Source organism: Lycium ferocissimum, chromosome 1, assembly GCF_029784015.1.
Source record: "Lycium ferocissimum isolate CSIRO_LF1 chromosome 1, AGI_CSIRO_Lferr_CH_V1, whole genome shotgun sequence".
Lineage (NCBI taxonomy): Eukaryota > Viridiplantae > Streptophyta > Magnoliopsida > Solanales > Solanaceae > Lycium > Lycium ferocissimum.
In genome coordinates, this window is record NC_081342.1 from 57,623,319 (window position 1) to 57,636,725 (window position 13,407).

General features: G+C 33.7%; 1 protein-coding gene across 1 annotated transcript; it reads right to left on the reverse strand.

Annotated features, from left to right (window-relative positions):
• Positions 1–9,556: 9,556 nt before the first annotated feature.
• Positions 9,557–13,140, reverse strand: LOC132030247 (gibberellin 2-beta-dioxygenase-like). Its single transcript, XM_059419791.1, has 3 exons — positions 12,366–13,140; positions 11,091–11,439; positions 9,557–9,981 (listed from the first exon to the last, which is right to left on the reverse strand). The coding sequence occupies exons 1-3, from the start codon at positions 12,743–12,745 to the stop codon at positions 9,715–9,717; spliced, it is 996 nt and encodes a 331-aa protein (XP_059275774.1). The 5' UTR covers positions 12,746–13,140; the 3' UTR covers positions 9,557–9,714.
• Between the last annotated feature and the right edge of the window lie 267 nt (positions 13,141–13,407).

A 13,407-nucleotide genomic window follows, 5' to 3' on the forward strand; every position in this document is an offset into this window, starting at 1 on the left:
TGATATCTAGATGTTAGTTGAGTCTTAGTTGCGTCCACTACTTGCTTGAGGACAAGCAAAGACTTTAAGTTGGGGGTGTTGATGTGCCGGAAATTATGGCACATCCGACACTCTTTTACGAGAAGTTTTACTTGTTTTTAGGCAAGTATGTGTTGATTTGATGTGTTTTTGACATGTTTCAGGTAAATCAGGAAGTTCGGGTTCAAGGAGTGAAGTTGCAGAAAAAATTGCACTGATGCTTACGTTTCACGGTCCGTAGAAAGTTTCACGGACCGTATTTCTGTTCGTATAAGAGGTGGCAACTCAACAGAATGTCTCAGTGGACAGGTGCTGAACCACGGACACTTATACGGACCGTACAACATTATACGGGCCGTATAAGTTGAGGTGACGATAATGGAAGAGACTTTCACGAGCAGGACTGTACGAGCCGTATAACATTACACGAACCGTGGAAGGCCAGTCCGTATTATTTTCTGAAGAAGCTGAAGGAAGGTCGTGGAAGCCTTGTACGGTCCGTGGAAAGTTGTACGGACCGTATAAGTGCCGCCTGGGACCTAAGTGCAAATTCTGTAATTTTACGTGTTGAAACCTATAAATAGTCCATTGTAGGGTTTTTATTATTATCAGTTCTCATATTTTTAGTTTTGACTTAGAACATTGAATACTCTCTAGTTTTTGAAGGTTCAAACATCAATTCAAGTATTCTCAATTCCTCTTTCATTCCAAAGTAAGCAATTATGAATTCTTCAATTTCTTGTTTCTTGTTCTTTGTCATGAGTAGCTAATTTCCCTTACTAGGGTTGTGAACCCAATTGATGGGTGTTTTGTGATTGGGTTTGAGATTGATATGCAAATAATGGATTATTAGGGTTTGTTTATTCTTCATTCTTCATTCATAATTAATGGTTGCAAATATTGATTAAAGCCATAAACCTTGATTTATTTGGGAGAATAATTAGGGTTGGTAAGAATAAACAACAAGAACTCAAAGCTCTAAACTTTGTTTAATAAATTCACTTAGGAATAAGAAGAATTTACTTGGCATGATTAATCGTTCTTCATAGTTACTTTCTTATATTTGGGAAAATCATAGAAAAAATAATCTTTATTTATTGGGAAATAGTAGAGATTCATATAGGGATTAATTGCATTCATATAATGATCCATTAGAAGTATATCAAGATCAATGCCCATGATCATACACTCTATCTAACGGGGACACAACCTTAGTTTCTTTTACCATAAATTCACAACCAAAGCAATATTTAGCAATTAGTTACTGAAAACCCAACTTTTACCAAACTCATCAGATTAAGACATTAGACCTAAACATAGATCTATGAATTTAGTACCCTTTTCACACCCTATTCCCTGTGGGATTCGATCCCAACCTTGTTGGGTTACTATATTTGACAACGTCCGTGTTATACCATTAATAGGTGTAATTTGAGCGTATCACTATGCCTTGCCCCAGTGCGGAGGTGTAAGAGGTTGGCCATGGATGGTTTCAGACGTGGAAGGGGTAGGCCGAAAAGTATTGGGGAGAGGTAATTAGACGCGACATGGCGCAGTTACAGCTTACCGAGGACATGACCTTAGATAAGAGGGTTTAGAGGACCCAGATTAGGGTAGAAGGCTAGTAGATAGTCTCGTTATCCTTCCTTATTAGTAGTCGCATTATCGCAAAGATAATTTCTTGTGCTCGATTTACGTTATTATACGTTATTTCGTGCTTTGATTATCCTATGTTATCTGTGTCGCTTGCGTTATTTCATTTCCATATCGCTTTGAATCTCTTAGCCTTATCTAACCTCTTTTTTATGATTTTTATTGAGCCGAGGGTCTTTCGAAAACAGCCGTCCTACCTTGGTAGGAGTAAAGTCTACGTACACTCTACCCTCCCCAGACCCCACGTTGTGGGATTTCACTGGGTTGTTGTTGTTGAATTGTTTGAACTACTATATGGTAATGTATGAACCTCCCCTCTCATGCCCTGCCCCTTCAACTCTCTTGTGCTAGAAGTTACCTCTGAGAAACTAAATAATATGTGATATGATCTAGTTGCTCTTAAAACAAATGAACTCCAACTTGTGTGCACTTCCTATCCACTTGAATTATTCACTTGACCCTTTCTGAACTTTGGTTTGAGACTTCATATCTGTTCATGCTACTGAATGTTGTGACAAACTATACAAGTGCCACTGAGTTGAGGACCATAGAATTGATTATGCATTTTTTTTTAACTCTTTTTGAGAAATGTTAAAGATCAGGCCTAAAATGGCTGTGTATAACTGTATATTTTTAGCATGCTAAGTGGAGAGTTTGAACATATTGATCCTGGAATATGGATGTATATCTCTGATGTAGGAATTGATTTGAAATGAATGCATCTCTATTTATTCAAGAATTATTCCCCTGGTTTTCTCTTTATGTGTTAAAGAAAATCTATTAATAGGCATATTGGATATATACATCCTTTATATACCTTGGTGTATACTGGGTTGTATATTAGGTATACCTCTAGTATATATTACTCTGTGATTTAGGAGTGAACTTGTTACCTGCTGAATATAGGCTTAGCCCCTCAAATATAACCATTGTGGACCTTGTTTCAATGTTGTTAGCTGCGTATTTTGTATTAGGCTTGTGCATTTTTTTTCCTTTGCTCTTAGACTATTTGGTCCTGTTTTTGTCTTTGTGGATTTCTTTCATGTTATTGAGTGTAGCCAGTTTATAATTGGGCAAACTACATAAATGACAAACATTTGGGCTTTAATCAAGCCACATAGTAAATGTTTCAATATTTACATTTTGCAGCAACTACCCAGCTGTCAAACGGTTGTATATGTTTTTTTCACTGTATTCGTTTTTTATTTTCGCTGTATTCATGAATACAACAATTTTTTTTTCCCTATTTTTTCACTGTATTCATGAAAATGACTATCTATATTTATAAATTGGCTTGCTGTATTCATAAAAACAGCGAGTAAACAATGAATACATAAAAACTTATATACACTAAAAATTAACAAACACCATATTTTTTGGTATGTATACAACAAATACGGGCGTATACAACGTAGATACACCAAAAAGATTAACAAAAACTGGCGAAAAACACTGTATACAACATATGTACACCAAAAAAAATAACCGATACACTCAAAAATTGAATACAAAAAGTAAAATTGATTGTATTCATTTGTATACAGGCGTAACTTTACTCTATTCATTTGTATACAACAAGATTTCTTCAAAAAACACGCGAAAAATATTGTCTACAGTGTATATATACACAGATCTGAAAAAAAAAACTTTCGAAATATATGTATACAGTGTATGTATACACAAATCTGGAAAAAAACTTTCGATCAAAAATTTCGATCAGATCTGTGTACACCTTCTTCTCCTTCACCTTTTTTTCTCCGTCATCATCACAGTCACCTTCAGATCTCACCAGAAAAGCTATAAATTTGGAGCTCCGTCGTCGCTCCGGCGAAAAACACTATATGCACTGCTCAGATCCGTCGGTATTGGCTCTTTTCCGACATAGATCTGAGTTTTTTTTTCCTTTTTTGCGCCGGAGAAGAAAGGAAAAAGGGGCACGGCCAGAGAAGAAATGGAAAAGTGGAAGGAGCTGGCAGTGACGGTGGTGAAGGGGCACGACATTTCGCCGGAGCTCCGGGCAGTCGATGGTGGCCGGCGGTAGAGCAATGGGGAGAAAACGAGGAGAGAGATGAGAGGGTTGGGTTGAAAGTGAATAGTGTGATGGGGATTCTATTTTGTGTGTATGTATATATATATATATATATATATATATATATATATATATATATATATATAGTTATTAAATGTCATTAATACACAAATATTTGCTACGAGAAGTAATTAAGTTAAACTATAGCTACTAAATGTCAATACCCACTATATGTTTTTTATATCATGTAGTTATCCCTTTATATTATGTATGATATATACGTATGTGACCATGTTTGAAATGTTCCTCCCTTTTAATTTATGTTAAGTGAATTATTAAGTTTAGGTGCTCTCTAACCGCATTTCTCCTTTTCCCTCCTCCTTTGTCTTGCATGGAAATACAAGGTGGGCCATTCGGGCAACTTCTTCACGAACCACTGCTGGGCCAGGGGCCCAAAACTTTTCTTTTATCGAGTCCGACGCTTAGAAGGCCCAACCATGGGAGAAAATGACAACTGGTGGGCTTCGGTAGGCCCACCAGCCTAACTCCCTCATTTAATTTCATATCTGTCATGTAAATTGCATATGTATATGTAAAGATACTTGTATAAATATTGGAACCCAAATGGATAGGACATAGATACCGAGTAGAATTAATTAGGAAAGCTTTCAAATGATTTTTTTCAAACTTAGAATCACCCAAAGGATAAATGATGCATAAAATATGGTAAACAATTTGTCTTAAACTAGATGATATTTGAAACTGGTTATGAGACGGTATCTATACGTATATGGTTTTGAGAAAAGATGTCGACTTTAAATTAAAAACAAGGCTGTTTAGTTTGATATAAACAAAATGTTTTCGGTAAGATTGGACTTTAAAAGGACCAAAACTGATTTCAAAAAATGAGGCAAGTTTTACAAATGGATTTCCAAACTATGATAAACTTAAGGTTCTTTTTAAATCTTTTGGGCCCAAGCCCAAATCTTAAGTCAAACAAACAAGAGGAAATACATTTAAACATTAGTTTGGGGAGAAGGTTTAAAAGTAGAGTAAGGTTGACCTAAAAATAGGATGAGAATTGAACGTGTGACAAATCACCTTTTGTATACTTGTACAACCCATGGCATATTTGCAAAGGGAATACACTCAAATTGTTTTCAATAAAATTTATAAGGACTAAAAGACATGACATTGGATAAAGTTAGTTGAATTCTACTTAAAAGAAATTTTAAGTGTGTTTCGGTCTGAGAATGAAATGATTTTAACCCTTATATACATTTTCCAAAAGAAACCCAACTCTTTTTCCCTTAAATAAAAGACTTTTGCCAAAAGACTTTTTATGATATGCCATGACAGTTTCACAAGAAAGAAAATCATTTTAGTAAATAATTACAAAAATCATCTATTGAAGCTCGAAGGTCAACCGTATTCTACGGATACTTAATACTAGGATGTTTAAAACTTTCCCTAGGAGATCATCAGAACTCTTACCTTGAATTCTGGTTTAAAAGGATTTTTCTCTTGTTTGAATAAACTTTTTTTAACTCGATTTTTCTAATTTTCCTTGATAAATTAGGTGACGACTCTAAAAAATACAAAAATCCAATAGAGTCCACAAATTCGAAGTAGATTTTATGCCTCGCGTAAAAGTAAACCCTAACATATATGATGATCTTTCTTTAAAAAAATTAGGGCCTCTGTTTGAAATTTGCTTTAGGCCCCCAATGTTATTGAGACGGTCCTGTTATTGAGTATGATTTTGTGACGAAAAAAATCTGCAAAGTTCCATATTATTAGGAGTGCCAGGCTAAGAGGTCTAGATTCTTGGTTTGGTGGCTAAAAATTAAAATGTAGGAACCCAAGGTTGCGCATAACCATGATGCGTGTTAGGATCTCGCATGCGGCATATGTTCAGTATTTTAGATGTCCAAGCTGCCCACAACTCATGAATCAGCACCCACCGAGTAGCCAGTAATTGCATCTCCATATAGATTACATATTTACTTCCTCCATCTTAAAATACTTATCCTACTTATACTAAAAATATTTGTCAAAATACTTGTCATTTTAAAGAATCAAAATAAAATAAAATAGTTTTCTCATTATACCTTTTGTATTAATTACATCAATTGTTGAGTTTTTAGGTGCCCATTTGCATATTCTATGTCCAGATTGCCTTTTGCATTTGTGATCAACAGTATTTAAGATGGATCATTGAGGGAGAGGACACAAATATAAAATTGAGGAGATATCACGTGGTGAAATAGGTTAAGAGGATAAAATAGTCAAAATGATATCTTGATTAATGGTTTCTTAAGGGGCGTGAAAAACACGGTAACTATATTGAGACGAAGGGACTAGCACGTAAAAAGCACTACAATTAATTGTAACACACAATAATTACTAGATAATTCTTACATATATGTAATATTATAGGTATATAATATTTTAGGAATAAAGTATATTCCCTCAAGGGCTTAAATTTATTTTTCTAAATGACTAAAGTTTTAAGTAACTCAGCAACTTAAATCAAAGCTTAAAGCCATAATTTAATAGCGTACTCCTATTTATGGTCCAAAAATAAGTTTCATTGGCCTTAGCTCAAAATACAAAGACTAGCTGAGACAAATACATAGAACCAAAACCGACTCATGTGAAGAAAAGATCAAAAGAACATACATAGCAAGAAGTCATTCGTCTGAAAACGTGTCAAGCATTTGCTAACAAAGAAGGGGTTCGTTTGATTTGGTGACTAAGTTACGCAGAAAATAATAATACAAATTCACATATTTTGTTTGGTTATCTGTCACGTTTTTCCCCTTTCTTAACTGACCATAGTGCCGTTGTTTTTATCTCACTCGCCAATATCTTTCGACTTGTGGATAATATATCAGAAAGAAAACGACACCCTTAACCATTTTGATTTTGGCTTAGTAATTTGAAATTTGGAGCTTCACAGAAATTTAACTTGGCTGAAATTAATAATCTTTACCAATTTTATCTATGAATCAAATTTGAATATAATACATAAACACCAATTTTATCTAGCCTAAGGAGACCTTTACTTATGCGGGGTAGATCACTATCATTGTCGATTATAGGTTACAATATTGAGTTTTGTAGGAAACTATACTATATATTCGCAGTGGCGGAGTCAGAATTTTCACTAAAGAGGTTCAAAATATAAAAAAGTAAACTTACGAAGAAGCCAAAGGGGGCTCAACATCTACTATATATACATAAAAAATAATTTAAACCATGTATAAACAGTGTTTTTTCCCTCCCGAAGGGGTTAACAGTGTTTTTTTTCCCCCGAGGGGGATTCCTATTTGGCTATGCCCCTGTACATCTGTACTATATATAGACACCCAACACCTGAAAACATCCAGGTTTAGAAGTCGTAAAATAATAATAATAATAATAATAATAATAATAATAATAATAATAATAATAATAATAATAATAATAATAATAATAATAGTAGTAGTAATATTTTTTTCAAGTATGAAGGAACATATTTTTCAATTTGTTCATATTTGATTTATAAAAAATTTTGAAAAATAATTTCTCTACGAAAATAAGTTTCTTAAAAACGAGAAAAATGACTTGTCTAGAGGAAGCAGGGAAAACATATTCCATAAGTGATATTCCTCACCGATCCCCCCCCCCCCCCCCCCCCCCCCTTCCCCCGCCACGCACACACACCCCAACAACCTCAACAAACCCCAACACCACTCCCAACCCCCTTAGTCCCCTTCCCTACCATCCCACTCCTACCCCAACCTAACCACATAATTTGCCTAGATTATATACAAATGCTTTTGAAATAATAGTTACTGTTTACTTACCAAACACAATAAAATATACAAGAATATCACTTATATATGTTCTAGATTTTTTTCTGTGTACCAAACACGCCCTAACACTGTAATTTTTTTCTCTTCATATTATCAGTATATTTTAATGGGATATTTTAAAAAATTACAGCTTTTGAAAATAATATGCCACGTAGCCTAATGTACAATATTATACAAGATTACACTTGGGGAAAAGCATTATACATAATGTATCAACCTTGTATAAAGTGTATAAAAAGTGTTTACACACAAATATGTTGAAAATCAAGTGTTTATACACGAAGCAACGTAGAGTAAATATTTTTCAAAAATAGATACAGAGCATAATGTTATAATATTATAAGTCATTTTGTCATGATGTGAATAAGAAAAAGCTGTATATTATCAGCGGAGAAAAACAACCAAAGAAATCGCACAAGATTCTGCAAAAAGTATGCAAAGAAATGACACGATGATGATAACATGGCACTTTATTGTACAAGGGTATTTAAAGACAAAATACATCAAATGACACTTAAACTATACCCAAATTATCGAGTTCACACTCAAACTATACATGCAACATATTACACACCTGAACATCTAAAAAGTGAATTTAAAACCACCCTGCAAGGTATTATACCACTTTCACAGTGTGTGGTGTTCTACACGCGCATGCCACGTCAGCGCCACCTGGAAATAAAATAAATTTTATTATTTTCAGTACTTTTTCTTTTTCTTTTTAATTTGCACTATTTTCTTTTTCCTTTTCTTCTATACTCATCACAAAATTCACCACCCCCAACACCAATTTCAGCACAATCATATCCGCCACCACCAAATTTGCTACCACCCATTTTGCCACCACCTTATCCGCCGCTACCACCACAATCAATTTCACCACCACCATATCCATCACCATCGTCAAACCAACCATCAAACCCACCACCATAAAATAAAAAAATTAACCACAAATTTCACCACCCTCAACCAAATCAACCGTTAAATCGCTTCATAACTACTGCCACTATAAGAAATTGCAAACAATCACCATAAATTCAAGATCCGCAACTAAATTCACCACCGAAATTACATAACCCGTCCAAAATTCAATTTCTGTCTTTATTGTTCAACAAGACCGACTATTCAATGTCTTTGTTCTTGCCGCCGCCCCCCCCCCCCCCCCCAAACCCGTCTTGTTCCCCCCCCCCCCCTCTCCCCCCACACAAACGCGCTCCTCTTCCCCACCCGCTCATTACAAAACCTCCATTATCACCGGTGGCATATCACCATCCCCAAACCCAATCATTAATTCCATCACCACCATCAAATTTACTAGCTATAAACAAAGATGCCATCACCACCATCGAGATTCATGTTCGTTTTTTTTTTTTTTTTTTTTTTTTTTTTTGTATTACTATCCTAGTCAACAAAATTGATTGAGATATTTATATTACTGGTGCTGAATTTTAATTTTTGATGATGGGTCAGGTGAGGATGGTGAAATTGATGGTGGCAATGTGATTATTTGTGATGGAAGGTATGGTGAAGAAGAAAGGGAGGTTTGGGGGTGGGGGGTGGTTTGGCGTGAAGATGGAGGGACGGGGTGGGGCGGCGGCGTATGGGGGATGGAGCATGAATGAAGGGAGAGAGAGAGAATGTAAAAAAAAAAAAAAAAAAAAAAAAAAAGGTGGTGAAGGGTGCAGGGATGAAGAAGAAAAGAGAGGTGGGGCGGGTTTGGAGTGATAGAGGCAGGGAGCAGGCTCGGGAGTGGGGGGGGTACAAAAACATTTATTTTAATAAAAAATGGAATAAAAAAACAAATTTTTATAAAAAACGCATCACTTATTAATTATTTTTTTATTTTGTGCCACGTCACCATAGGGTGGAATTAATTTCACTTTTAGATGTTGGTGTGTAATAAGGTTAAATGCAGTATAGTTTGAGTGTGAATTCGACATTTCGAGTATAATTCAGGGGTCATTTGCTGTATTTTGCCGGTATTTAAATTAAACACAAAAAAACAGTAGGCGATGAAACAACAACAACAACAAAAAAACAAAAAAAAAGCCTTGGTTTTTCCTACCTTGGACTTCCAACTTCCAACCAAGACCAAAATCTTTCCAAACTTGTCTATTGGATGACAAAATCCTAAAGTATTTTTCCTAAATTTGGCTATTTTTGACCATGTCGTACTTTACTTTTCTTTTCAAACAGTCCCAGCCTATCATCACCCAACCTTGTCTTGTAGGCAGATGTCTTGTATTGATGCCATGTAAATTCCTTGTACAAACTTTCTTCTCCTTCCTCCATTAAAGAGGATAAGGGTGCTATTTTTTCACTTAAAGGGGCTCCACCAAAATAAATCATTGATAACCTTGCCTTCATACTGTTTGCCAAGACTCTATGCCTTACACTCCTAAATCTCCCATTGGTCATTACCTGCCATCAAAACATACAGAAACAAATTAAAATAAACACAAAATTTCAATTAGAAAAAAAAAATCCCCTTATTAATAAGGGATATTTAGTTTATTGTGTATTAAAGTTATATTACATGGATAACATATAATTTTGTACAATCAACATTAGTTACCATTTTACCAATTTTACCATGTTACAGATAAATACTCCTTATTATGGATATTTACTTGTAATTATCTTATAAGTAATATTTATGTAAATACTATTTACTCTCTCAATGCTTGAAACTTAAAATCATTAATTGTTTGAAGAAAATTTGTCATTTCCTGCCATAAAAATGCTCAAAAAGAAGTTATAATAAAGCAAAACTTTCAATTAGAAAAAAAGAACCCGTAGCTATAGTAAGAAGTTTATATTTTTAATTATGGGAAGAAATAGGGCATTTGACTGGTTATATCATATGTTCAAGAGTTCTGATGACCGAAAGAAAAATATAGGAAACAAAGAAACAGAAGAAAGAATTACTAGCGGTTGTTTGAAATTAGAATTTTTGCATGTAAAAGTGTTTGTTTGAGTTAATCTCGACATAAAAATTACGGACTACTTTTTAATTTTTAAAAAATTTTGACCCCAGTTTTTCGAATCTTTCGAAAACTCAAAAATTAGATTTTGGAGTTTTTTTAGTAGTTTCGAAAAATTCGACAAACCGAGTTGAAAAATCTTAAGAAGGATACTACTCCCTCTTTCCCATTTTATTGATAATTTTCACTTAGCGAGAGTCAATTTGATTAATCATCGAAACAAATTTGAATTAGATCAATTCAATATTTTAAAATTAAAATCTAAATATTTAAAACAATATGAAAATTACTACTATAAATTACAATTATTCTCATGGTCAATATGGTGAAAACTATATTTAAAATGTTTTTCAAAATTTACATAGTTTGAATCTCGAAAACGAAAAGAATCACATAAATTGAGACAGGGGAGTAGTAATTTTCTTAGATCCTCATAAATTGAGTGAGCAATCCCAAAAAAACTCAAAAATCGAGTGTGCAAATCCAAAAAAAAAAAAGAAAAAAAAAAAAGGAGAACATGAAAAATGTTACTAGTACAATTGCTACCTGCAGGGAATCACCAACAATGATGAAAAGGGAGTACTGATCAGGTGGGACTGAGACCCATGTACCATCTCTGAGGGAGATTTGAAGACCAGTAGTGTTATTAGACCTAATAACAGATATTACTTGTGGGTCGGTATGTTCACCAAAACCAATTAAATTTCCACCATTCAATGCTTCAAGTTCTGTGCATGGTGGATAGTGGTTTAGCCTAAAACAAGAATCACTCTTTTGATCCCTTAATAGCCTACTCAACACATTTTTTGGCTCAATTGTCAAACCATCTGCTATTTTTTCCAGCACAAGGCATGCCATATTTCTAACTGCTGTGACATATTCATTGAGAGCAGACCTGTTTATAGACAAAAAAGAAAAGAAAATTATGAAAAAAAAATAAAATGAAATTGCCATTTTTTCTTGATATAATGGTTCACTTAATTCCTACTATTATCATTTGTAGGAGTCGAATCCTAAATGTAGAAATCAAAGAAGGTGGATCCTCTCCTTCAAAAGAAATACTTAGTAAGTAGCTAGGCCTACGGAAGATATTTGGTTGAAATTGAAAAAAATAGTAGTAGTAACATTTAAGTGAACTTGAAAAAAGCATTTGAATGTCAAGTTGTGTTTTAACACGAATTTTACTTGAAAAAGATCGATTGTGAGTGAAAATCAATATCTCAATTAAAATACTGCTAGACAAGTTTTTAAATATTTCATCCATATTTCAAATATTAAAACTCGGTATTTTCGAGTCCATCAACTCAGAATTACCCCCTGAACATACCATATCAGAATTGTCCCCCACTATTTTTAGTTAGGACAAGCTTAGGGTGTCATCTCAATGATCATGTATAAAATTTCTGATGCCAAATTCAAATGGTAACTTTTCACATATCATTGATCAAATGAGACTTTTAAATTAAAAGAAAAAAAGTTAGCCAAACAAATACACACAATAAATATTAGTAACCGAATTTGTCCAACTTAGAGAAAATCAAGAAAGTGGCATATGTGAATATACGACTTATAGAAAATTTAGGTAATCCAATCAATCTTGTATAATGGAAAAGGTCACCGATTTTTCTCTCCAAAAATAGTCATAATTTTTACTGAAAAAAGTGCTGTTGGTGACAGAGATCTTGTAACGGCTATGTCCGTGGACAAAAATAGCAAATACTAAGGTAAAGGAGAAAAATAGTTAGACACGTTCTTGGTTGTGTCAAAAAGATATATATTAATATATCACATTCGGAAATTTCAAGAGTTTGTTGGCCTTACCAGAAAAGCTGAGAATTTTCAGGAATGCCGACGGATTTTTCTGAAACAATTTCAGAGTTTGTAGTAAATAGAAGATATTCAACCCAACCGACATCACCATTTGATCCAATTCTTTTATTACCATAACCAAAAGGATTAGCAGGACCAGCTTTGTCCTTCTCACACTGTGGTAAATTAAAGAATTTGACAGCATCACCTTCTAAATTTGTCATTGTTTCATTGGGAACACCATGATTCACAACCTTAAAAAATCCAAATTCTTGACATGCTTTTGTAATAGAGAATTTAGCTTGAGGGTCTAACATGTCAATCACTGGAATATTGCATGTTTTAAATGTATGAGAAGAGTTTTGGAGAATTGGTTGAGATGAAACCACCATATCTGCTAGGATCAACAACAAAATTTCGTTTTTGTTTTTCTACTAGGAAGAACAAGATGAAATTTTAATAGGGAAAATGGTTATGCATGAGAGAAAAGGTAGGAGGCGTTACAAACTATATATACTATACGAACGTAAGCCATCTGGGGCTTAGTAACACATGTACTACAGTACAGGTGTATTTTCTAGGCAGTTTATGCCATCTGGAGTTGAGTTTATTTTTTTTTTCTTTCTTGAATGTAATTTTTTTTTTTTTTTTGGCTTAAAGAAAATGATAAAGAGGAGGAAAAAAGTATATTTTTTTTTAATTTTTTTTTTTGTAAAGATACCTGGATTATGAACTACGTACATTGAAACTGTCAAATGTGTATGTTGCTAGCCTAGTAACGAACGTTGAAGACATGTAATGTACGCAGACCAAGAATAAATCCTGTAAAGGGTGGTTGATATATATATATATATATATATATATATATATATATATATATATATATATATATATATATATATTATAATTTGAGAATTAAATTTCACATAAATAATACAGAGTTTAATTGGTTGCATAAGAAAAAATAATCAACACATACCTATTGTTGCATTTGATTGGCGGTTTAAATAATACTAACATTAAATTAAGCGAGAATCTATGTATGATATTAATG